We start from the raw sequence: 24,524 nt of genomic DNA on the forward strand, positions 1-24,524 counted from the left end.
GGCAATAGATAAATGAATGGGCATGACTGTATTCCAATAAAGCTTTATTTACAAAAACCAAGGGTTAGGCTAGATTTGGCCTGTAGGTCATTGCTCACCTAATCCCTGGACTAGGAGGTAAAAATTGGAAGCCATAGCTCTCTTAGGAAGGGAGGCCCTGGCAAGTGCCCTTGACTTTGGGTTGGGATTCTGCTAGGTGAGCCAGATGTAGAGGGGCTCTCTCAAGGGCTCAAACTCTTGTTCTAAATCAGCTGAAGCCCTGAGTTGACTAGGGTGATTAGTGCCCCTAGCCCTACCAGAAGCAAATTTAAATCCTATCTGGAGTAATATAACATTATCTAGAGCCTCAAATATTTTCATATAAAATATTCAGCTCTCAATAAAAAAATGATCAGGTATATGAGGAAAAAAGACTTTATTTTAAAAATGAAGTTAAACAACAGACAGTAGAAACAAACCAACTGGGGATACAGATAATGGGCTTTAAAATATTTATGCTTAATAAGCTCAAGAAATTAATGACAAAATTGATAATGTTGACAGAAAACTGAAAATTCTAAGGAAGAACCAAATTGAAATTTTAGAACTGAAAAACACAACACCTGATATTGAGAACGCAATGGTTTGATTTCACAGATAACTAAATATAGCAAAAAGGAGAAATAGTAAATTAGAAGATATATCAGAAGAGAATATTCAGAATGAAGAAAAGAGGAACAAAAGAGTAAAGAACATAAGACACATAGTGGATAAAAGAGAAGATACACATAACTGGAGGTACAGATGTGGGAAAAAAAAAAAGAGAGAAAGCAGGACAAAAATGATATGCAAAAGAATATGGCTGAGATTTTCTGAAAGTCATGAAAGACATCAATTCACAGATTCAAAGAGCCCTATCAAACCTAAGCAGGGAAAATATAAACAAAAGCACTCCCAGGTGCATCACAGTAAATTTAACTAAAAAACAAAGATGGGGCCACAACAAAATACTAGTCAACTTAATTCACCAGCATATTAAAAGCATTATACATCATGACTAAGTGGCATTTGTTCCTGGAAGGCAAGACAGTTCAACATACAAAAATCAATGTAATACACTATCTTAACAGAGCAAAGGAAAAATCCCATGTGACCATATGAACCGATGCAGAATAAACATTTGACAAAATTTGACATCCTTTCATGATAAAAACCTTCAACAAACTATGAATAGAAGGAAACTACCTCAACATAATAAAGGCCAAAAAGTAAATATTTCCTTTATTATTTTATACAGTGTTTTTTTATACCAGCTTTTTGTTCACTGTTCCTTCTTACTTCTCTATCGTCCTTTCTGAATTTAATGTTTCTTCCTGAAATTTACCCTCTGGGAATTCTTTTATTAAGGTCTATTGATTTGAAACTCTTTCCAAGTTTTGTTTTTATGAAAAATGTCTTTGCTTTGGTCTTACTTGTGAATAATTTATATGATTCTATGATGACAGCTATTTTGTTTCTGTCTTTGGAAGATATTCTACTGTCTTCTGTGTTTTGTTATTGCTTATGAGAATTCTGCTGGTCTAATTGCTTCTTTGAAGTTATTCTACCTTTTATTCTCTACCTCTTTTAAAAACCTTCCTTTTAAATTTAAGATTCTGAGTTTTTCTACAATGTGTCCAGGTAGAATTTCTTTTTCATTTTTCTGGTTTCAGTTTAATTGAATTTCATGACTCTCTAAATTCATGTTTTTCTCTGTCCTTAAAAATTCAACAATCCTGTTAAATAAATATGATCTCTTTAAATATTTCCTATGCCCCCTTTTCTCAAATCTCTCCTTTTGAAAACTCCAATTAAAATTTGTATTAGACTGTCTCATTATATCCTTTGTGTTTCTAAACCTTCTTATCTGGGTGACTTCTTCTTGGCTATCTTCATGAATTCTTTGTTTGTACCTAATATGCTACTTAATTGCTCCATTTAATTTTAAATTTAATTATATTTTTCACTTCTAAAAATTCTATTTTTCTCCCAAAGTTCCTTGTTTATTTTTTTAGTATAAACTTTTAATTGAATTATACATACATATAGAAAAGTGTGTAGATTATAAGGGTACAGCTTGATGAATTTTCATAAAGTGAAAACATCTGTGTAAACATCACCCAGATCAATATGTAAATGGAATATGCCCAGAACCCCAGAAGTTCCTTTGTGCCTCTTCTAGTCACCATCTTGTACATAACTTCTGCATAGTTTTAAATTTTATATAAATTTAATTACATAGTAATTTCTATATTATACATCTGATAATTTCATTATCTTTCACATTTAGGGCCTAACTCTGTTATTTGTTGGTTTGTGGACTTTATTTTTTCCTTATGTTTTAAAATTTTAGATTTTGAGCTGATGTTCACAGGGACAAATCCATGGGACTTCCGTGAGGACTCAATTCAAAATGCTTCCCTCCAGGGAAGATATGTTTTGTTTTGTTTTGTCCAGGATTCCAAGGAGCTGCTAACCCAGAACTCTTTAAGTCAACTTCTAGCCTTAGGATTTTTTGGCTCGCAAATGTAGCATAAATTCAAACCTCATTCCATATGAAGGTAGCGTTGTGGTTGCAAATCCTCAAGGGGACATTTTTTATCCCCCTCAGCTGAGTCCTTGAAAACTAAATTTCCTTTTACTAGAGGGCATATTTTCCTCCATTTCTAACTTTCATTGAATATGTGATCTTTTGGAGATCCTGGCTTTCTGTAAAGGTCTTACTTAGTTCCAACCCTCTGCCTTATATGGACCAAGGCTTTGTCATCTGTCCTTCATTTGACAATTAATGTTAAAAGGGATCATTTAGCACAACCGCATGATCTAATTCAGCATCACTAATAATGGTACAAACCATTATCGTAAACTTCCAAATGCGATGAATGAGAAACACACATTACTCATGTAGCATTTTCGCCAAAAATGTTTACCCTAAATCTAATCATCAGAAAGAATCAGACATCCAGATTTTGGCACATTCTATAAGACATTAACAAATAATGATGCTATAAAGATTCAGAAATTCTCAGGAAAAAACACATTTTTTTCTTTTGAGAAGTTGAATCAGGAGTCTTACATGTCTTTTCTTGGGTGAAGCAAACACCAGAATCATTAATGATATAGTTTTAAAGCTGACTTTGGAGGCTCCAATTTAATTCTTTTTTTTAAGCTCAAGTGTCCGACATCTGTTTTACAGTAGTTTGAGCCTCAATTAGATGGAACAAAAGAAATGGAAATGAAGTACCCAAGACAAATGTGAAAGAATCAAAGAAGACAGAATCTGCAAGATTTGACAACGGATTCACTTATGAGATAGTATGGAAAGTAGAACAGTCCCCCAAAGATGACTACATCATAACCCTTGGGACCTCTGAATATATTAGATTACATGGCGAAGAGGAACTGAGATTGCACACCAGCCAACCTTAAAATAGGGAGAATATCACATTATCTAGACGGGCCCAATGTGATTACATGGAGTTCTTAAAAGGGAAAGAGGGAGGCAGAAAAGAACCAAAGAGGTGGCAATGTGAGAGGGATTAGGGTCGGCATTGCTGGCTTTGAAGAGAGAATGGGGCCACGAGTCAAGGAATGTGTTAAACTCCAGAAGCTGGAAAGAGCAAGGAAACAGATCCTCTCTTAGAGCCTCCAGAAAGAAAACACAGTCCTGTCAACACCTTTTGAATTCAGTAAGACCCATTTTGGACTTCTGATCTCTAGAACTGTAAGGTAACAAACTGTGTTGTTATAAACTAATATAAATGGGGATGTAGGGGAAAGAGCGAGCCGGAAAGGATTCCTGGAATGAAGGTGCAATGCACAGAATTGGAGAAGCCTAATGAGGAGGTTTGGGAGAGAGGAGGAGTTTAATTTTGAGCACAAAACCGAGACAAGAAGGAACTCTAGTGAGTGGTTCAGTCAAGCTTTGGAGCCTAAGAGGCCTGGTTCTTACAAGCTATTCCAACTTGGCCAAGATAGTAAACCTCTCTGTGCCTCAATCTTTTCATCTGAAATAGGAATAATAATAGCACCTACTTCATAGACGATTATACAGAGGAATAAATGGGATAATTTATGCAAGGCTCTTGTACTTAGTTTATGCTCAAATGTTGGTTGATGATAATGATGATGATATAGAAAACATGCTGTGTATTGCTTTTAGTCATCACAGGCCACTACACAACTTTAATTTGGTTTATGACCAAATATCAGTGTAGGAATAAAAAATGTAAATTAAACTACCTTGCTTCCTTGTTTAGAAGGGATGCCAGCTGTACTATTTCTGTTTCAATGATTATTCTCCAGATTTGTGCATACACACACACACACACACACACAGATGAAACTGCATTCATTGTTCAAGTTGACATTTTGTTCCTCTTCTAAGACCTTGGATGTGCCCTTACAAAACCTACACAGCTGGCCTAAAGCCCGATGAGGCTGCTATGCTCCAGGAACACTGGGGTTGGGAAATAGCTGTGTCCAATCCTGTAGCCTGCAGGGCAGGCTTTCTGCCTCAGAAGGGCAGAAAGAGGACAGTCACAGGAGAGATTAGCAAGAGGTCCAAGAGATGGAGGAAAATGGAACTTGCCTAAGTAGGGTTTATTATCACTTTACCTGTCCCATTAAAAGCACCACACCCTCCTAGGATGAATTATGCTTTAAAGATCCTTCTTTTCTTCTTGGAAATCGTTCTTCCTTCCTGGGGCTAAGGACAGGTATTTGCACATCTCTGGAGGTTAGTATTTCCTACTTGCTCATTAAAGACAAAGTTTAATAAGACAGTGTGCCTGCTCTAAAAGAGCTCAAAGTCTGGTGAGTGACCAGCACCCAAACAATGGTATAAAAAATTTGTTTCAAGAAGGGTAAAACCAAGTGCTTCACATCAAGTGTGGAGACTCATGGAACACAGGTGGCAGCATAACAAAGGAAAATGCTCCAGAGGGAAGTGTAAACAAAAGTGCCTCTGGTAGAAAGGAGGTCTGTTTTCCAATTCTGATGCTCCATTGCCTCGTGGTCTATTAAATTTTACTCCATTTCCCCAAAGGATTGACATATAAGCGACAATCAATTAAAACCTGAGGTCGTGAGAGAATGCTGTTTTTCAACTCGAGGCCGAGAACCCTTACTGACAGATGCCTGTGCTATTTCCAGTTTTTGATTATTATGAATAAAACTGCTGTGAACATTCATTTACAAGTCTCTTTTTAGATGAGTGTTTATCTCAAATAAACACCTAGAGTGGAATTTCTGGGTCACAGGGTAGGTGTATGTTTAATTAAAACAACTATTATAAGGGAATCAATAGAGATCGTGAGGCAAGACTGTTTAAGTAAAAACGGGTTGGCTAAAATGGAAAGTTTTGTGTGTGTGTGTGTGTGTGATCGCGCCGAATTTGTCAGGGGCAGCAGTTTTATTTAAACATTGAAGAAATCTTTTATCTCAATTTCAGTCCTCAAACTGGAATCTCCTCTAAATCAAGGAGACCATCTTGACTGACATGATGTTAGAGCACCATTCATTTGTAAACGGTTTGCTCTACTGGATCCACACGCTGCCATTTTGCACCATCACTAACAGCATATTCTACCCCTCGTTTTAACTGAGTCCTCTGCATTTCTACATAGAATGACTCTGGTTGGTTGGGAAAGCTGGCATAAAGAAAAGCTCTAAGTACTGGCAAAATCACTGGGATGTACCCCGTAAGTCCTCTGCTGACTCCATCAAAACACTTTTTTTTAAACCAGATCAAAATAATCATATCTTTCATTATAAAGGCGAAACTTCTTCATTAATCACCTTGGAAATACTCTAGGATTTTATCCATTCTGTTTTTATTTCCAAGTCATTTGCTTGCAACCTAAGGGGTCTGTAATGCATGATTCTTCTTCCTGTTAACTGAATTAGATGCCTCATCTGAAACTCCTGATAGCAATGCCAAGTTAGCTGGACTAGAAACAGATGCTTCTAATCCAAATATTAACCAGCTGGAGACACTAAGGCACGTATGACTTAGAACAAGGACCCAGGTGCCATCAAAGCTGAGATGTCAAGGCCTCTGCAGAGTAACCTTCTAACAAGGTTTTATTTGTATATGTTTCAGTTAAGGTTTTAATCTCTGATTAGAAGGCAGAAAATAAAAAAGATTTAACTTGCCAGCCCAAGCTTTCAGCAATATAAAAAACTGAAATCTGATTTGTCTGTTGGAAAAGTAGAAAGAAGACTTGATTCAAATAAGTACCTTAGAAATTCAAAGTACAGACACAGTGCTATGAGCTGTGCTATGAGCTGAAATGCATAGACATGCCCTTGTATTTACAGCACCTGCCATCAGAAAATCTCAGTGCCCTTCAGGGGAAGGCCCTGAGAAAAAGCTTTTTGATGACTGCAAAGAAACTGTAAGATAGACGTAGAAGGCAGAAGTGTCCCCGATCTAGTAAGATTTTCTCTTGCGTATTTAAAGAAAACTTTAAAAAGTCAAGTCAGCATATTCTTATTGAGAATTCAGAGAGTCTGAAATTTCAAATACATTTTTATAATAACATTAGGCACTTGGTAGACATAAATCTTTTATAAAAAAATTTATTTCTCTGTTAATACAAATTCCAACATCAACAAACAATAGTCCAGTGGAAAAATACTTAGCCATTAACATTGAAAACTTCTTTTATTTAATAAATAGAACTTTGGCATTCAAAATTCTAGCTGTAAACCCTATTAAAAAGCAAAAACAAAAAAACAACCCCTTTACAAAAAAAGAGGCAAGGATGATAGATCAGAAGGCATAAGCCAACCAGTGGCTTCACATTCTTCTTACAATAACTGTATTTCAATTAAGTCATGACCGTTGTATTTACACATGAGGTATTCTGGGTGGTTCAAAAACTGAACCTAGTTTACAAAAACCACCAGTCATAGTGACTGATTATACACTCTGCTGTGCTTTTAATATAACCACCTAGCACCTTACTACTTCTTGTCATCACACCAATGTGATGCTGAATTTTATGTTTACATATTTAAATAACTATTTATACATATATGTACACATATACACACAAATGACTATAATCCAAAGGAGCTTCCTGCTCACTAAACAGGGAAAAGGCTGGGCTCCAAAGACATATATCTGATACCTCCCCTCATGTTTACTAAGGTATCTACCTAGTAACGAAAAACTGCTCCTTGCTTTAAAAAAAAGGAAAAAAAAAAATCCTAATCAAGTCTATTTACAGAAGAACAAGGTGCAATAATCATCAACATTCTTACAGCTCACGTAAAATAGAAATGAATGCTTACTGCAGGCAAAAAGGCACAAAAGGTTCTCTCTGTATGCAGCTGTAACAGTGTTGTTAATGACTTATTGATTTGAAACTACATTCTTTATATACTCAATACTTCTTTTAAAAAAGAAAAAAATCCAAATATCCAAAACCTTTCCCTCTTCATGATTAAATGTAGAACATTATCATGCAGCAATTTTCACCATGACATTTTGGGGTGAAGCTAGAAATTTTATGTTTTGTGAACACTGGGAAAAAAAACTGTCAAAAATGGAAACAAAATGAATTAACTTTGGCTCTGAGAGCTCTAGCTACTGGCAGTTTCAAATGACACAGTCTGAGTGAGCATGGTTATGAGAATTGCTTATTTCTGTAATTACATATCTACAGTGATAGAAAGCTGCATAAGAGAATGCCAATAATCCAAACTGAAGATGTGCCTGAGCTGAACTGTGTGATGTAAAAATATAGTCCAAGTTCTCAGCTACTGTATTATTCAATGAACTATTAGTGATACTGAAAGAACATTTTCCCAATAAAGTAGTTCCTTTAAAAATGCCCTCTAAGAGAATCCTATTAATAAGTCTTGAACTATGACAGAATTAATTTAGAAGCTCATTAGTGAGTCAGAAATGTACAATATCCATTTTAGCAACACTTTCCAGCTCTTGAGCTTGTCTCTAACAGGCTATTGGAAGAAGTCTAATTCAGTTTAATAAATTGCCATGACCAAAAAACAAATTCCACTAAAATAAAATACTGTTAACATTAAATACCGAATCCTATTTCAAATACAAAAGGGGCCACACTTATTTATTTATTTATTTAATTCAGGCATGGCTTACCTAGTCAATACTTAAGCAAAATTTCAAACAGATTTACTTTAAAACTTAGGTTAATTTTCACCTCAGACATACAATCACTGTAATAACTTCCAAGAATATCCTAGTTCAAACTAGGACAAGATACTATAGTGTTTCTATTTGCCCATCTTACCTAGCCTAACAGTAAAATCTTTGTTTTTAATGAGATACTGATATTCTTACTATTCTAACACAAAAGGTTGTCTTGGGAAAGGGGAATTTTCTGAAAAATCAAAATCAAAATTAAATACTGACAAATTAGAATACTACTAGTTTTATTTCCCCCCAAGTTCCCTCCAAGTCTGTCTACTTATTATCTAGGCCCCTTTTCAAAACCCAGACTCCAAGAGATTACATTCTGTACTTCAGGGTTATACTTACACTATCACATCTTAAATCCCCTTTTTATGTGGAGCATACATTTTGGAAACTGAAATACATCAGCAGTAGTTAGTTAATTTTCTACTAGGTTAAATTTGTTTTAACCTCAAGATACGTGAACTAAGTCAAATTCTGTAAGTTTTAGAAAGCTAACTTATTTTTTAAAAATATAAATTACTTAATCCCAACTAAGCCAGAAAACAAAGTATCTACAGTGATCAAAACAAACGATCAAAAGTTTGTTTAAACAACAATACTAACCATAAACCCCCCAAACATATACATTTAAAAATCTAGTGACCCAAATCAGTGATTATTTGCCCATTATCACTATTATTTTAGGGTACCTTTACTTTCAAAATTATGGAGGCTGGGGTGTGGGGGAGGGGATTCTATTCAAAGAGGATGTAAAAGTGTTGTGTGCTACACTTGTGGTTTATCTATTTCAGATGCTATTACCTACTTTACTGTAAAGGGCCATTTTTACAGATCTTAATTTTTATAAGGCAGAATTCTTTGCATCAGATTTTTGGTACAAATTTACTACTCCCTGATTGTCCTCAAACCACCAACATTCAAAAACAAAAGAACACATGAGAAAGCCAAATTCTTGCTAGTGACTAAGTCCTTCCTTATTAGGTTAGGGACCTTGGGATGCAGAATCACTACAATGCACTGATTTCTTAGTGCCCAGATCCTAAGGCTTAAAAGGGCAGGGAGGACTCAGGCACTGAATGGAAGGGAAAGTCTGATGTCCTTACAATGTATTATAACTGATTGTTGAAATATAACTATAAAATAACTATTGAGAGCTGTATATAAGCCAATTTCTGAACTGAATGTCTTCCTGGGTAGTTTCCTTGAAGGCCTTATCCCAAATATGTTTTCACTGCTGAAAACTTTAGGAGCATATTTTTCTAGGAGCAGCCTTTATACCAGTATATAAGCCCGGCAAGAAAACAGACATGTGATCTGCTCTTGCCTCAAACAATATTCTCCTGCTTGATTAACATCCCTCATTCCTTCTACCTGTTATTTAGTCTTGACCTAAATGAGACCTGGGGTTGCATCAAGAGATAAATCAAAACAACTTGTAAAGGACAATGACTGCCGTAACTAAGTACATTAAAAAGAACGTACATTTAAACGCTCTGAAGGCAATGGAATATACAGTCCTTCCAAAATACCAGTTAAGACAGGGAAATACTCATTTGGAAGCTTAAATGATTATATGTCTACAAAAAAGTCAGTTGCATTTCATAGTGATATCCTGTACCCCAGAAGAAGAACTAACCTGGCCAAATTTGTATTCTATGAAGAACCCTGTTTTTAATGTACTTTACCTAACAAAAGGAATTGCAATATCACCTGGGTTTAGATTTTGTTTTATGCTAGTGATAATTCAGATATAAAGAATACAGGTTGATTTTTTTCTTAAAGTAGTTTCAACTTTAAAACAGATACAAAACTGTTAAAATGTAAACATTTGAGATTTGGATAAATAAGCTATTGTTCCAGAGTCACTTTGTTAATCTTTCTTTTACAATAATGATCTGAGGCCTTAGGTTTGCATTAATTATATATGGCTTTGTTTACATTGATATATATATATAGATATATAGATAGATAGATAAAATATATAAACAAAAAGTTGTAAATAGTAAGGGACATGTTAAAATTAGTTCAGATTACGTTAAATTGCCTTGTAATACATACATTACAATGCTAACGGGAAAACCATCACATCAAAATTTCACATCTCTTCAGCAACTCACAAGCACTCTGGAAAAACAGCTGACCTATCTACAGTACTAAAATCAACCCAACCCTACAACCTCACCATCTCAGCACAGGGATTGTTCAAACACAGATGGTTTCGCCTGCTGTACTACTATTTGAACACTTGCCTGCTGTGGCAACTCTCGTTCAGCCAGCCCTTGAAAACCCCAAGTACAACACAAGCTTCTCCATGAACAAAGAAGCAGCACAAGAATACAGTGTGTGCCTTTCTTAGAAGCTTTGCTTTGATCCTAGAAATCTTTATAATTTTGTGAACACACACACATACAGACACACACACACACACACACACACAAAACTACAGGATTAAAAGAAATCCTATCCCTTTATCTGAAGGGCACTCTTCACAGCTTGGTCCTACAATCAGTAGTTTGAGAATACAGAAATTTTTTTCTTATACATTTTATCATATTTTTCAAATGGTAATTTAATTTTTTTCCTGATTAGATAAGCCCCTTCGATACTTCCTCACATCCCAATTCCTCCCCAACAGAACAAATCCACAGAAAAAAATACTTATGTGCAAGTCGTATGTCACTTGCAAGTTTCTATCATGGCTCCTAAAAGAAATGTGAAGAACCTAGCACAGCAGCATGTAACAATGGGTCGTTATTGCTGTGGGACCAACACTGGTCACTGGGTTACACAGTTGTCTCCCATGTCCTGAGCATAGCGGTCTGATATCGTGGTCCGTAATTCATCTATGTCCCTCCGTAACTGGCATACATCTGACAGTTTTTTAGTGAGTGTTTCTGGGCTGTGGTCATTCTCAGTCTCTTCAGCTGAACAGTTCATTGCTGTGGAAATAAAACATGGAGAAAATCTCACATTTTTTGGGAACAAAGTCATTTTAGGATTTTCAGCTTATTATCATTGTAAATATAATGCTGGATACTGAATACAAGTCAGGCTCAGGTTTAAATTATGCATCACTCAATAGTAAATGCATCTTATCTACTTGGTCCTTTTAAAATTTTGCTAACTAAAATGCATTAAATTCATACAGTGATAGCACACAAATTCAACAGGTTTAATGGATGACAATATTCCAAAAGTAAAAAGGAACATGCTCTAACAGCTCTCTTCAAACTCAGAAACAAAAATCTGAAAATCACTGTGTGGTGAGGGGCATTATCTTATATTTTTACAGATTGCAAAGTATTAACAATCGAGTGTGTGTGTGTGTGTGTGTGTGTGTGTGTGTGTGTGTGTGTGTGTGTGTGTGTGTGGGTTGGGACCCTATGATTCTAAACAACGGAATCAGGCTGATAGCTAGTTGCCCAATGGCTGAATCACTGAGGGTAAGGCCCTGAGTTAGCTAGCTTTTAATTAATTGGAGGCATAAGAGTCAGATAACTTGTTATTTATAACAAACATTAATTGAACTGTTTTACTGTTCATGAATCATGATCTGGGCACTATGCTGAGTGCTGAGGTCAGCAAAATAATGCATACAGTGGCTTATTCTTAATGATTTACATACAGTGTCACAAACAAGTAAATTCAGTCAGGTACCACAGGTGACCTGCCACTACACAAAGGCTACATTAGCACAAAGAAGAGAAAAAAAAAGGCCTCACTGGAGAGGGGACAGGTTCACTGAATGGGACAAGGAAGCAGAATGAACAAAGGTATACAGAAGCAGAAAACAAAACAGTCTGACAGAAATTGAGAAATATCAAGAAAACCAGCTCTAAAATAGCAGAACACAAATTAAGAGAGGGGAGGTCCAAGAAACAAGGCTGGAGAGGCAGGTGGGAGCCACCTTTATCTCTATTCTCAGGGAGGGTATTAGGAAATCAGAATCACAGGTTAGACAGATGGCTCTGGCAGCAATGTAAAGATGGACTGGGGTGGGGAGGGCACAAGGCTTGGCAGAGAAACCAGTCCAGACGAAGGGCTACGAAAGCTTGAATTAAGGCAACAGTGCAGTGGAGATGTGGCAGCAGGAATAAACGTCACAAGTAGGAAGGGACTCATAGACATGAAGAAGTTCGATTATCAATCAGCTTGGAAAGGGGCCAGGGACTGGACACGGGACACAGATGGGGGAACGAGTAGGGTGGAGGATAAAATCTGGGTTGGGGTGATAGGTGGATAGTGGTTCTACTTATTGAGAGGAGGAACGGGTTTAGGGTAGGGAGGAAAGAAAAGTAGGTTCTGTTTCAAACATATTGAGTCTGTGATACCTGTGAAACTGCTGGTCCTAATATACAGGTGAGTACAATCAGGACAAAAGGGACATTCTAGGCAGTGAGAGATGAATGTCTGTATGGGTCAAAGGTGTAGAGAAAACAGCAAACAAGTGGATATGTACAAGATTACTCAGAGAAAGTAAATAGAAACAAAAAGACCAACAAGAAAAGTTTCCTGGGCGACCGCCAGTATTTAAGTGGTGGAGAATTTCACAGATTGAGGCTGAGCAGTCATAAAAGTAGAAGTGGAGCCTAGAGAATGATGTCATGGAAACCATGGTAGCCCAGATTTAAGAAGGGTGGGGTGAACAGTATCAACAGATAACTGATGGTGCGATGAGATAAAGGTTCAAAACACCTCCATTGTTTTTGAGAAATTAGTTGGCTGGTCAAATTTGCAAATGCCAGCCTATAAGGTAAGGGCTCTGGGGTTGGACTTTGAAGACTGGAAGGGCTGTACACTGTGTGGGGGAGGTGCTGAGTCTCCCTTCTGTTCACATTAGGAGCACGCTCTTATCCTGGTACTGAAAAAGTAATAAATGCTACACAGGACAGTGCAGATGTAGAAGGTTACAAAGTAACTGAAGGGGTGACCAGCTCTAAAATGGTGGAGAAAACCAGTCTTTTGTGTGTGAGCTTTTATTTCTTGCTCCAAGAGATCACTGCTAACTAGACACCCCATGTTCACCTGGCAAACCTCTCCTCCTTTAAGATTCAAGCCAAACACCAGCTACTCCATGGAGCCTTCACAGCCCTTCCCAGGTAGATTTAGTTGGTTTTCCCCCTGTGCTCCCACTGCCCTCTGATCACATTTCAATTACAGTACTTACCACAATGCTGTAATATTTTGGTTAATGTGTGAGCAAGGGCTGTATTCAACTTACCTGCATTATCAGCACCTTAGTGCTTGGACCATAGAAGGCATCTGATAAATGTTTCCTGAGTGAGTGAATATACTTAAACATTGAAGTGTCTTTCAAAAAGAAACAACCCAATCAAAAAATGGGCAGAAAACCTAAACAGACAATTCTCCAAAGAAGACACACAGATGGCCAACAGGCACATGAAAAGATGCTCAACGTCGCTAACTACCAGAGAAATGCAAGTCAAAACCACAATGAGGTATAACCTCACACCAGTCAGAATGGCCATCATCAAAAAATCTACAAACAATAAATGCTGGAGAGGGTGTGGAGAAAAGGGAACCCTCTTGCACTGTTGGTGGGAATGTAAGTTGGTACAGCCACTATGGAGAACAGTATGGAGGTTCCTCATAAAGCCAAAAATAGAGCTGCCATAAAAAGAATGAAATAATGCCACTTGCGTCAACATGGATGGACCTAGAGATTATCATACTATGCAAAGTAAGTCAGAACGAGAAAGACAAATACCATATGATATCACTTATATGTGGAATCTAAAATACGACACAAATGAATGTATCTATGAAACAGAAACAGACTCACAGACATAGAAGACAGACCTTTCATTACCAGAGAGGAAAAGGGGAGGCGGATAAACTAGGAGTCTGGGATTAGCAGATACAAACTACTATATATAAAATAAACAATAAGGTCTTCCTGGGAACTATATTCAATGTCTTATAATAAGCTAAAATGAAAAAGAATAAATATTTTATATGTATAACTGTATTGCTTTTCTGTACACCATAAACTAAAACACAACACTGTAAATCAACTTATACTTCAATATTTTTAAAAAAGTGTTTTTTACATACCCACACTCATATATGTGTTCTCACATTTATGAAGTGGAGGGGAAAATTCTGCTGACATCTCTGAGTACAGTTACATGGTTCATTTAACAAGTGAGATACTTCGATAAAGAGTATTATTTGGTTTGCCAAAGTAACTACTATGAGGCAAGACGGCAGAATCTTTTTGATGAAACTGGAAACAAAACTAGTCTCCACTCAGTCACATATTAACCATATTATTAGGCAATTACTCAATACAAACATGTTGGTACATAAACACTATGGTCTTACTCCACTCATATCTCCTTACTGAAGTCCATTTCCTCCATATTAATATTATAATATTATAATTATATCAATATTATAATAATTTAGAGCCATGTAAGTTGAGTGTTCCAGCAAAATTAGCACAGAAGGGAAGAGACACTAGGATATTCTTGTGGTGGTTCTCACCATTATGTGTTCAGGAAGGCAGAACTGAGGCAGAATGAGTGGGTGTCACATTGGAAGGGACAAAGCCAGCAGGTGTGCATCACAAGGGCAACAGATCTATGGGCCATGAAAACTGGCTCATGTGACAGCATTGGCACTTACTTTAGACAGTTGCCATAGAACATACGTAAGAAAGCTTACGAGTACCTTCTCTCAAATACTTTACCAGTGGACTGATGGCTGGGTCATTAATTTAATACAACTGCCACATGAAAGCAAAGAGAATCATTACTTTTAGAAGAGTAATCAGGAAATCACACCCAACTACCATTCCAGTCACATATTAACAGAATCAGCATAGGAAACATCTCCTAGCAGGCACATTTATAGGCATTCTTCTGAGTGGCAGTCCATATCAACTACGACCCTGCTCATTTCTATAAACATAATGAGGCAAGTTCTAGCAATGAAGTAGGAACAGGTATTCAGACCCACAGATTGATTCAGAAATATATAAATCTAAGTACGAAAGGAGATAAAAACAAATAGGGAAAAGGCAGTCAGAAGTTCCCGATTCATGAAAACACATTTCTAATTGTTAAGCAATACAGTAAGAACAAGTCATTAGCCACTTACATCGGATTCCCAGTAATAATGAAAGATTAGGCTCTTTGCCCTGAGCACGCTGATTAAGAATACTACACAATGCCTTCAAGTCCAACAAACAATAGGACATTTCCTTGAACAGCTGATCAATCACACTCAAATCGAATAGTGGCCTTTTGGAAAGAATGGTCTGCTGCCTGGATTGGTCTGCTTCCTGGCCCTGATCCAATAAAGAGCAGGTCTCTTCTGTTTGTCTTTGGTTCTGCAATGGATAAAGAGAACAAAAATCTGGTTGTTAGAACGGAGGAAAGGTACTCAAAAGCCATAAAGGTTAACAATCCCTCATCCAATTCTATAAAGAAAACAGTGGAATATTACATGCCCATTAACCAAATTTAACTGCATACATATAGCAGGAAAAATAAAAAGGGAGCGAAAAAGAATTTAAATAGTGGAAACGGTGCCATCTGATGGCCTAGAGTAAACCTGAGAGAGGAAACGTGAATTCAAACAGCCTCAGTTTCTAGGGGGTCTCTCATGATCTCACATAAAAAGTACCTTGGTTGTGTATATATTTTGCTATGATATGTATCCCAAGAACAAAAAGAACTGCAAAGAAAACTTAAACCTCATCCTACAGTTTTATTGTTAGTAGCCACAGTGATTTAGTTACTCTGAAACTATTTTTTGTACATTGGGAAAAAAGTATATATGTTACTATATTAATGTTGACAGGAACCAAACTTTTCAGTGTAAGAGAAAAAGAAATAAAAATATAAAATCAAAGGAAAAAAAAAACGCCAAACAACTCTGAATTGTTAAATTTGAATTGGAAGTATCAGTACAAACTCATGATTTATTATGCTCAGAAAAAGCTACGCTCACCTCTTCCCCAAATTATCACCATTTACTCCTCATCCTGAAAACTGCTAATTAAAGGTAAGTTTAACTAGCTTTCCAGTTGGAACTGTATTTCAGAAAAGCCAAATAGCCTGGGTTGATGAGGAAAATACAAATTTTTACAGACAAATGCCAGCTAATAAATGTAAAGGGAATGATATTAGAAAAAATTACTGTTGTTTTAATCATCTAATGATTCAGACAATGATCACTGGTGTAAGCTAAAACCATCAAGGGAAAGGTTGCTGGCAAACTGCACATCCACACACTTGCCTAAGTATCAACAACCCCATTAACTGCTGACTACAGAGGCTACAATGTTACAATGGAAAGAATCAGTCTGTCACCACCTTAACCCAGTGAGATGGGTACCTGTGACACTTACAGTGGGATAAACAAACAGGTATAATTTGATGATGTGAACAATACCTACAAAGTATTCGTGCCAAAAAATGTTTGCACTGAATCTAATATCTTTAGCTTTAACTCCTAGCTTACAAGAAATACAGGGGGGAGAGAACAAGATAAACCACACCATGAGGAAATGATCAGACAAAACTAGGTGTGACAAGTTTACAAGTCTGTAAGACAAAATGCCCAGTTTCTTCAGGGAGAAGAAAGAAACTTTAGGTTTATAAGACAAAATGAAACACAACACACGGTCCTTGTTTGAATGCTGGTTTCAACAGCTACTATAAAAAACACTTGGGGAGCAAGAGGGAGGGGATATGGGGACATATGTATATGTATAGCTGATTTACTTTGTTATACAGCGGAAACTAACACACCATTGTAAAGCAATAATACTCCAATAAAGATGTTAAAAAAAAAAACATTTGGGGAAGAAGGGGGTAATTTTCATAAGACTAGGTATTATCAAACGCCAAGGAAAATTATTATTCTTATTGGGTGTGACAATGGTGAAATGGTTATATAGGAAACTGTCCCTAAGTTTTGGAGATGCATTCCTAAGTATTTAGAGGAAAATGTCATGATGACAACTCAAAAACTAAAATAAGCATTTTTTATATAACATGTCCTTAAATGCAAGCCAAGTATTTCATCTCATAATTAAATGAAGAAAGTGTGACCTGTTCCAGTGATGAAGTGTCTACATTGCACCTTCCCTTAAGGATTTTCAAGGGTAATTTTGTTTATATTCAACTTATGCATCATTTGATGACTTTAGGATCTAATCTCTGTATACCATTTGACTTTGCTATAGTTAAGTTTGTGCAATTGTTTCTAAGACATTAGAAAAATAGAAGTTTGTATTTTAGATTATAATTTTAGTAAGAAACCTAATGGATTTAATTAACTGGCACATCAAATCAAGTCTTCAATTAAAAAGTGATTTATGAATATGTACAAAATAGGCATTTGCTTTAACTTAAGTAGGTACTGAATCATCCTTGAAAGCTATCTGAATTTCTTTTACTCACATCAAGCAATGTTCTTAATCTCTGAAGGTTTCTTTCTTTCTTTTCCAGCTCTTCCATCATCTTTTGAGTAGTCAATTTTTCTTTAGAAAGCTTCCCTTGCATAGACTAGAATAAAGAGAATTGCAAAGCATGTTAATGCTTAAAGCAAAATGCAATCAGGTAGGTAACCAGGAATACTGGCTCTGAATACTTTAGATGTTCTGACCTCCCTCACCCCTTGGAAGATGATGCCTTCACTTTTCAATCAACGCATATTACTTCTAGAGTGGATAATTCCAAAGCAGGGGAGGAGGGAGGAAGGAGAAAATATCATCTTTACCAAGACAGTTTTTAATCTGGGTAAAACATGTTAAATCTAATGTTGCTGTTTAACAACTATATTACAAACAGTTCTTATTTTATTGACTTTTGTTTATATATTGGGAGTGTATTAGCAAATCTATACTTTAAAAAAACCCTTTTTCTTATGATTAATAAGGTACAAGATAATAAGATCGTACGACTATCCCTGTTTTCTATCATTTGAAACAGCTAAACAACCTCTCTCAGTGTATAGTATTCCAAGCTGTGAATATGATGTTCAATTCAGGGCAAAGGTCTATTATGGGACTTAGATAAACTAATCTCTCTTAATTCCATTATAAAATTATTCAGACATGATACTATTGTGAGATAATCTTGAGTATACCAAAGCAGAATATAGGATATTTTAAGAGTGCTTGGGTCATTTCAGCTTATAAATCTGATTTTCAGCTACACACCAAAGAACTTGCCATAAACCTTGTACTTATCAGTGATTTTTTTTTCTATCAACTTTTCCCCTTTTAAACCACAAGATCAATAAACATGACTAAAGAAGAAATTTCATTATTTTTTGCTTCAGGTCTATATTTAGTCTCAACTCTGAAAATACTTCAGAATGCTGATGACCTAAATAGCACACAATCTACTGTGAAGGTTTTTTTTTTTCCCTCACATTATCTCTGGATGGAATAAGAGAGGATAGCTGTCACCACGGGTTGAGATAAGACTCTAAATATAAAACAGTTTTCTCAGTAACAGTATTCAACCTTGTTGCTTTTTAATTTCATTTGTCTGCTAAACTCTGTAAAAATACTATATTTAATTACTCAAAAGTTGGATACAAATGAATCAAGCTCTATAACAAGTACATTTTCTTCCAGGGAAAACTTGTTTTACATTCCACAAAGATCAATTCCACAGTACAAAGTCACATGGGCTATCTGATAATATATATTTTTGGATATTGAAATTCCTTTGTAACTGAATCAAAACCCATTTGATTGAATGATATGTTGGGATTTATTTATCTAGCTAAAAACTCATACTTACTGGCATGACAAGATTATTCGGCTAGAATCCAGAATTCATCCTAAATTTTCTTAAGATTTGTGACTGTTTATTTTATTACAATTGTAGAAGAAAGGCACCACAAATAAACTACTCTAAATCTCATATTTTAACAGTGAAAACAGAACCCAAGAGAGGTATTTTCACAATGCTGTAATATAATTCTTTAGAAGATTATAGTGGTTTTTATTTTTATCATATTGAACGTGACTAATAAGTAGCTAATAAATCTGACTAATACATTACTGTGTAAGACTAAATTTAAATCAGTGAAGAAAAAGGTAATCTCCATCAGAATAAACCAGAAATGTCTGGTAGTACTGCTGTCTGTCATAAGAAGGAAAATTGAATTGGGGAAATTCATTAAGCTTAACGTGTTATGTTGGTTAGGTTCAAAGGCACTAATCAAGTAGCCCTTTAATAGAAGAAAGAGTTCACAGACACATTCTAGTAAGACCAAATGCTGTACAACTTATAGGATAATACTAGGTGTGAGTGCTATAGCTGTCTGACAATAACATTTCACCTAAAAGATTAATTACTTCTCTATCCCAAATTGTATGAAAAAGCACATGTCTAAAGTTTAAGAAAAAAGCAAGGTGAGGGGAATCTCTACTGCGCTTAGAATGGGATTACTGAAGTTAAAAACGAAATCATTTTTAAATGTCTACAATTTCTCTTTAAATTTCCTGTTTAATAACGATTTTTTTAAAGTCTCAGTTACTAATCCACAGGTGTTGATTACAATCATTCTTGCAGTTTTAAATTCATTTCTTATTTTGATGTAAATATCCAGAAACGCTAACCATTTTTTGGCGCATATACAAACAGCTCCAATGAAGGAAAGCCAAACGTGCCTGACTCAGCGCATTCTATGTACTCCACAAACCCAGTTTAGGAGGAAGTGCTTTGAAAGCCACTGAAGTTAGCAGTTTTACCATAGAAACACAGCAAGCGACCAACCTCACCCCGCCCCACACGCCATACAAGAGTTCCACAAACACATTCCTTCCTACAATCATTCATTTAGCAGAAATTACAGCCAAGCACTATCTGTTCACTGGATGGTACACCAATGAACACAACAGTCAAAACACTTGGTCCTTGTGGAACTTGTACTAGGAGGGAAAAGAGCAAAGAAAATAAACATAATAAATACATAAGTTACGTAGCATCACACACTGGGACTTGCCTCGTGCTTTGGAGAATAAATAGGGCGTGGTGAGGCAGGGGGGTTAAAATCTCAAATGGGGTAGAATAAGGGCTCATGGAAAAAGGTGACAGCTGAGTAAAGTCTTGAAGGAGGTGAGAGACTGTGTCCCATAGGTATCTAGAGAGTATGTTTCAGTCAGTGCAAAGGCTCTGAGGCGGATGGTTTCTTTTCTGTTTGAGAAAAAGCAAGAGAGCCAGGATGACAGAAAAGAGTAAGAGATCAAGTCAGAGAAGGAAGGCGAGGTGGGGAATTGATTGCATAAGTTCTTCTAAGCCAATGTTACAAACTTTGATTTTTTTTTTTTTTTTTTGCGATACACGGGCCTCTCACTGTTGTGGCCTCTCCCATTGCGGAGCACAGGCTCCGGATACGCAGGCTCAGTGGCCATGGCTCACGGGCCCAGCCGCTCAGCGGCATGTGGGATCTTCCCGGACCGGGGCACGAACCTGTGTCCTCTGCATCGGCAGGCGGACTCTCAACCACTGCGCCACCAGGGAAGCCCACAAACTTTGATTTTTTAACTCAGGAAAAAATGAGGAACCACTGAAGGGTACTAAGAAGATATGATGTGATCTGATATTTGTTTAACAGCTCACTCAGGTTGCTGAGAAAACACTGTGGGCAAGCAAGGGTAGCAGCAGAAAGAAATAATCCAGATAAAGAATGAGGATGCTTGAACTAGGGTGGCACAACAGTGGCACAACAGTGGAGGTCGGGAGAAGGTGCCAGATGCTAGATATATTTTGAAGAAAACAGGATTTGCTCACAAAATGTAAGGCAGAAGAGAAGTCAAGAGTAAGTCTTAAGGTTTCCAGACAGAGCAAATGGAAGGGCAGATCTGTCATTAATAGCTATGGGAAATATGGAAGGTGTAGCAGGTTTATTATTTTTTGGCTTAGGGGAATAAGAAATTCAGTTTTGAACATGTTATGTCTAATACATCAAGTGGTGACATTGAGAAGGCAATTGCATATACAAATTGTAAGATAAGGGGAGCACTTTGACCTGGAGATAAAAATTAGGGAGTAGTGAGCACACACATTATATTTAAAGCCATAAGACTGGGTAAAATCACCAAGAGAAGTATAAATAGAGAATCCTAGGAAAGAAACAAACCTCTTTTTTGAAATATGACACTGTGTGTGTGTGTGTGTGTGTGTGTGTGTAGTTTAGCAGTATAACTGACCTACAACACTATGTTAATTTGAGGCGCACGACATAGTGATCTGATATTTCTATACAAGACAGAATGATCACCATGATAAATCTAGTTATTATCTGCCACCATACAAAGTTATTACAATATTACTGACTATATTCCTCCCACTGTACATTTCACTCCTGTGACTCATTTATTTTGTAACTGCAAGTTTGTACCTCTTAATCTTGCTCACTGGAATATGATACAATATTTTTGAAAGTAATTTACATGTCTTCAAAATAAACCTTAACATAAATATCACAAATGAAACTAAACTTATCCTTAGATTATAAACTGGAAAAGTTTCTAATAAGGTAATATGTCCAATTTTTATATACTAGTCTACTAACCTGCCTATACATTACAATAGGATTTATGCAACGGACCTTAAATTCATTGTGTCTAGTTAAATCAAACAACAAAAACAACCAAAAAAATCTTAAAAAGCAAGTTCCTCTGAATTCTTTTGATTGTCATTTTACTGTACATATTTCAATTATCTAGAAACAAGGTATAAGTCAGTCACTTTAAGTTTATTGCTGAGAACAGTCAAAAGGCTTCATAGTAACTGTTATGATTTTATTAATACAAGCACACTATTTTTGCAATAGCATATGTAACTACACATAAAAGGTAAGATAATAGTGCTACTATCATAAGAAATAGCAATCAATAAAGAGCATGCATACTTAACAAGATAATGGCATTTAGAAATCATTAATAAGAAGACTATATTCTTTTAATAAAATTTAATATTTTTCTCTCAACACCTTTTTAAAAACTAGTTAAGAAAAGTTCATCTCCTACACGAGGCCATCCATTCGTTCAAGACTGGGCGAGACAGCTGTTTTATCTAGTACATAGAAGCCAACACAGAGAGTCAAGGAAAATGAATATGTTCCAAATTTAAGAATAAGATAAAACCACAGAAAAAGACCTTAATAAAAGAGAAAAGTGGTTTACCGGATAAACACTTTAAAGTAATGGTCATAAAGATGTTCACCAAGGTAAGGAGAACAAAGCAAGAACAAAGTGACAATTTCAACACAGTATAAGATAGTACCAAATGGAAGTCACAGAGCTGAAGAATACAATAACTGAACTGAAAAATACAATAGGGGGTGTTTAACAGCAGACTAGATGAGGCAGAACAAAGGATCAGTACATCTGAAGACAGGGCAGTGAAACTCAGCCAGTGAGAGCAGTAAAAAGAAAAAAAGATTGAAGATAGTCTGAGGGACTTATGGGACATTAGGCAGACCAACATTCACATTACAGGGGTTCCAGAAGGAGGAGCAAGAAGAGAGAAAGGGACAGAGAACTTAAGTGAAGTAATGGCTGAAAACTTCCATAACCTGGGGAAGGAAACAGACAACCAGATCCAGGAAACTAAGAGTTCCAAAGAAGATGAATCCAAACAGACCCACTGCAAGGCACATTATAATGAAACTGTCAACAGTTAAAGAGAGAGAATCTTACAAGCAGCAAGAGAAAAACAACTTATTACATGCAAGGGAAAGCCCATGATGCTACCAGCAGATTTTTCAGCAGAAACTTTGCAGGCCAGAAGAATGTGGCACTATATATTCAAAGTGCTGGGGTGGAGGGGAGGGAAAGAACTGCCAACCAGTAACATTCCACTTGGAAAGTTGTCCTTCAGAATTGAAGGAGAAATAAAGAGTTTTCCAGACAAGCAACAGCTGAAGGAGTTCATCACCACTAGACTGGCCTCACAAGAAATGTTAAAGGGACTCTAAGCTGAAACAAAAGGGTACTAATTAGTAACAGGATAAGTATAAATCTCACTAGTAAAGGTAAATATATTGTAAAATTCAGAATAATCCAATGTTGTAAAGGTGGTAGGTTAATCACTTATAAAGCTACTATGAAGGTTAAAAGGCAAAAGTAGTAGAACTATAACTACAATAATTTGTTAATGGATAGACAAGATAAACTGTGGCATCAAAAATATAAAAAGGGGAGGGTGCTATATCAAACTAAAAAGCTTCTGCACAGCAAAGGAAACCACCAACAAAATGAAAAGGCAACCTACAGAATTGTAGATAATATTTGCCAATAATGTATCTGATAAGGGGTTAATATCCAAAATATATAAAGAATTTATACAACTCAAGAGCTGAAAAAAAAAAATCCAATTTAAAATGGGTACAAGTTTAAATAGACATTTTTCCAAAGAAGATATTCAAAAGGCCAACAGGCACATGAAAAGTTGCTCAACTTCACTAATCATCAGGGAAATGTACATCAAAACCACAATGAGATCACCTCACACCTGTCAGGGTGGTTATTATCAAAAAGACATAAGTGTTAGCTAGGATGTAGAGAAAAAGGGAACCCTTCCACTGTTGGTGGAAATGTAAATTGGTGTAGCCACTATGGAGAACAGCATGGAGGTTCCTCAGGAAACTAAAAACAGAGCTACCATGTGATCCAGCAACTCCAGTTCTGGGAATTTATCCAACGGAAATGAAAACACTAACTTGAAAAGATATGTGCACCTCACTGTTCACTGCAGCATTATCTATAATAGCCAAGACATGGAAGCAACCTCAGTGTCCCTCAATGGACGAATGGATGAGGAAAATGTGATTTTATATAATACACACACACACACACACACACACACACACACACACACACACACACACACAATGGAATATTATTCAGCCATAAAAAGAATGAAATCTTGCCACTTGCAACAACATGGATGGAGCTTGAGCACATAATGCTAAGTGAAATAAATTAGACAGAGAAACACATACTGTATGATTTCACTTATATGTGAAATATTAAAAAAAAAAAACAACTCAGAGATAACAGAGAACAGATGTGTGGTTGCCAGAGGGGAGGGAGTGGGAGTGGGGAGGGAATGAGCAAAGGGGGTCAAAAGGTATAAACTTCCAGTTTTAAAATAAGTCCTGGGGACGTAATGTACAGCATGGTGGCTATGGTTAACAATACTGTATTGTACATTTGAGTTGCTGAGAGTAGATCTTAAACGTTCTCATCACAAGAAAAAAAATTTACTAAGTAGTGATGGATGTTAATTATTAGACTTACTGTGGTGATCATTTTGCAACA

General features: G+C 36.3%; 1 protein-coding gene across 3 annotated transcripts in view; it reads right to left on the reverse strand.

The window, feature by feature from the left end:
- Positions 1–8,906: 8,906 nt before the first annotated feature.
- Positions 8,907–24,524, reverse strand: part of CEP85L (centrosomal protein 85L) — a 154,065-nt gene continuing 138,447 nt past the window's right edge. For 2 of the 3 annotated variants that reach the window (XM_079939125.1, XM_079939124.1), the window contains exons 11-13: positions 17,638–17,742; positions 15,326–15,557; positions 8,907–11,142 (exon numbers count right to left, since the gene is read on the reverse strand). In XM_079939125.1, coding sequence (XP_079795251.1) covers positions 10,979–11,142; positions 15,326–15,557; positions 17,638–17,742 — 501 coding nt within the window. In that variant the 3' untranslated portion in view covers positions 8,907–10,978. The remainder of the gene's footprint in view (positions 11,143–15,325; positions 15,558–17,637; positions 17,743–24,524) is intronic. The other variant, XM_079939126.1, reaches the window with a different exon arrangement.

This window comes from Stenella coeruleoalba, assembly GCF_951394435.1.
Source record: "Stenella coeruleoalba genome assembly, chromosome: 12".
In the NCBI taxonomy this organism is placed as follows: Eukaryota; Metazoa; Chordata; class Mammalia; order Artiodactyla; family Delphinidae; genus Stenella; species Stenella coeruleoalba.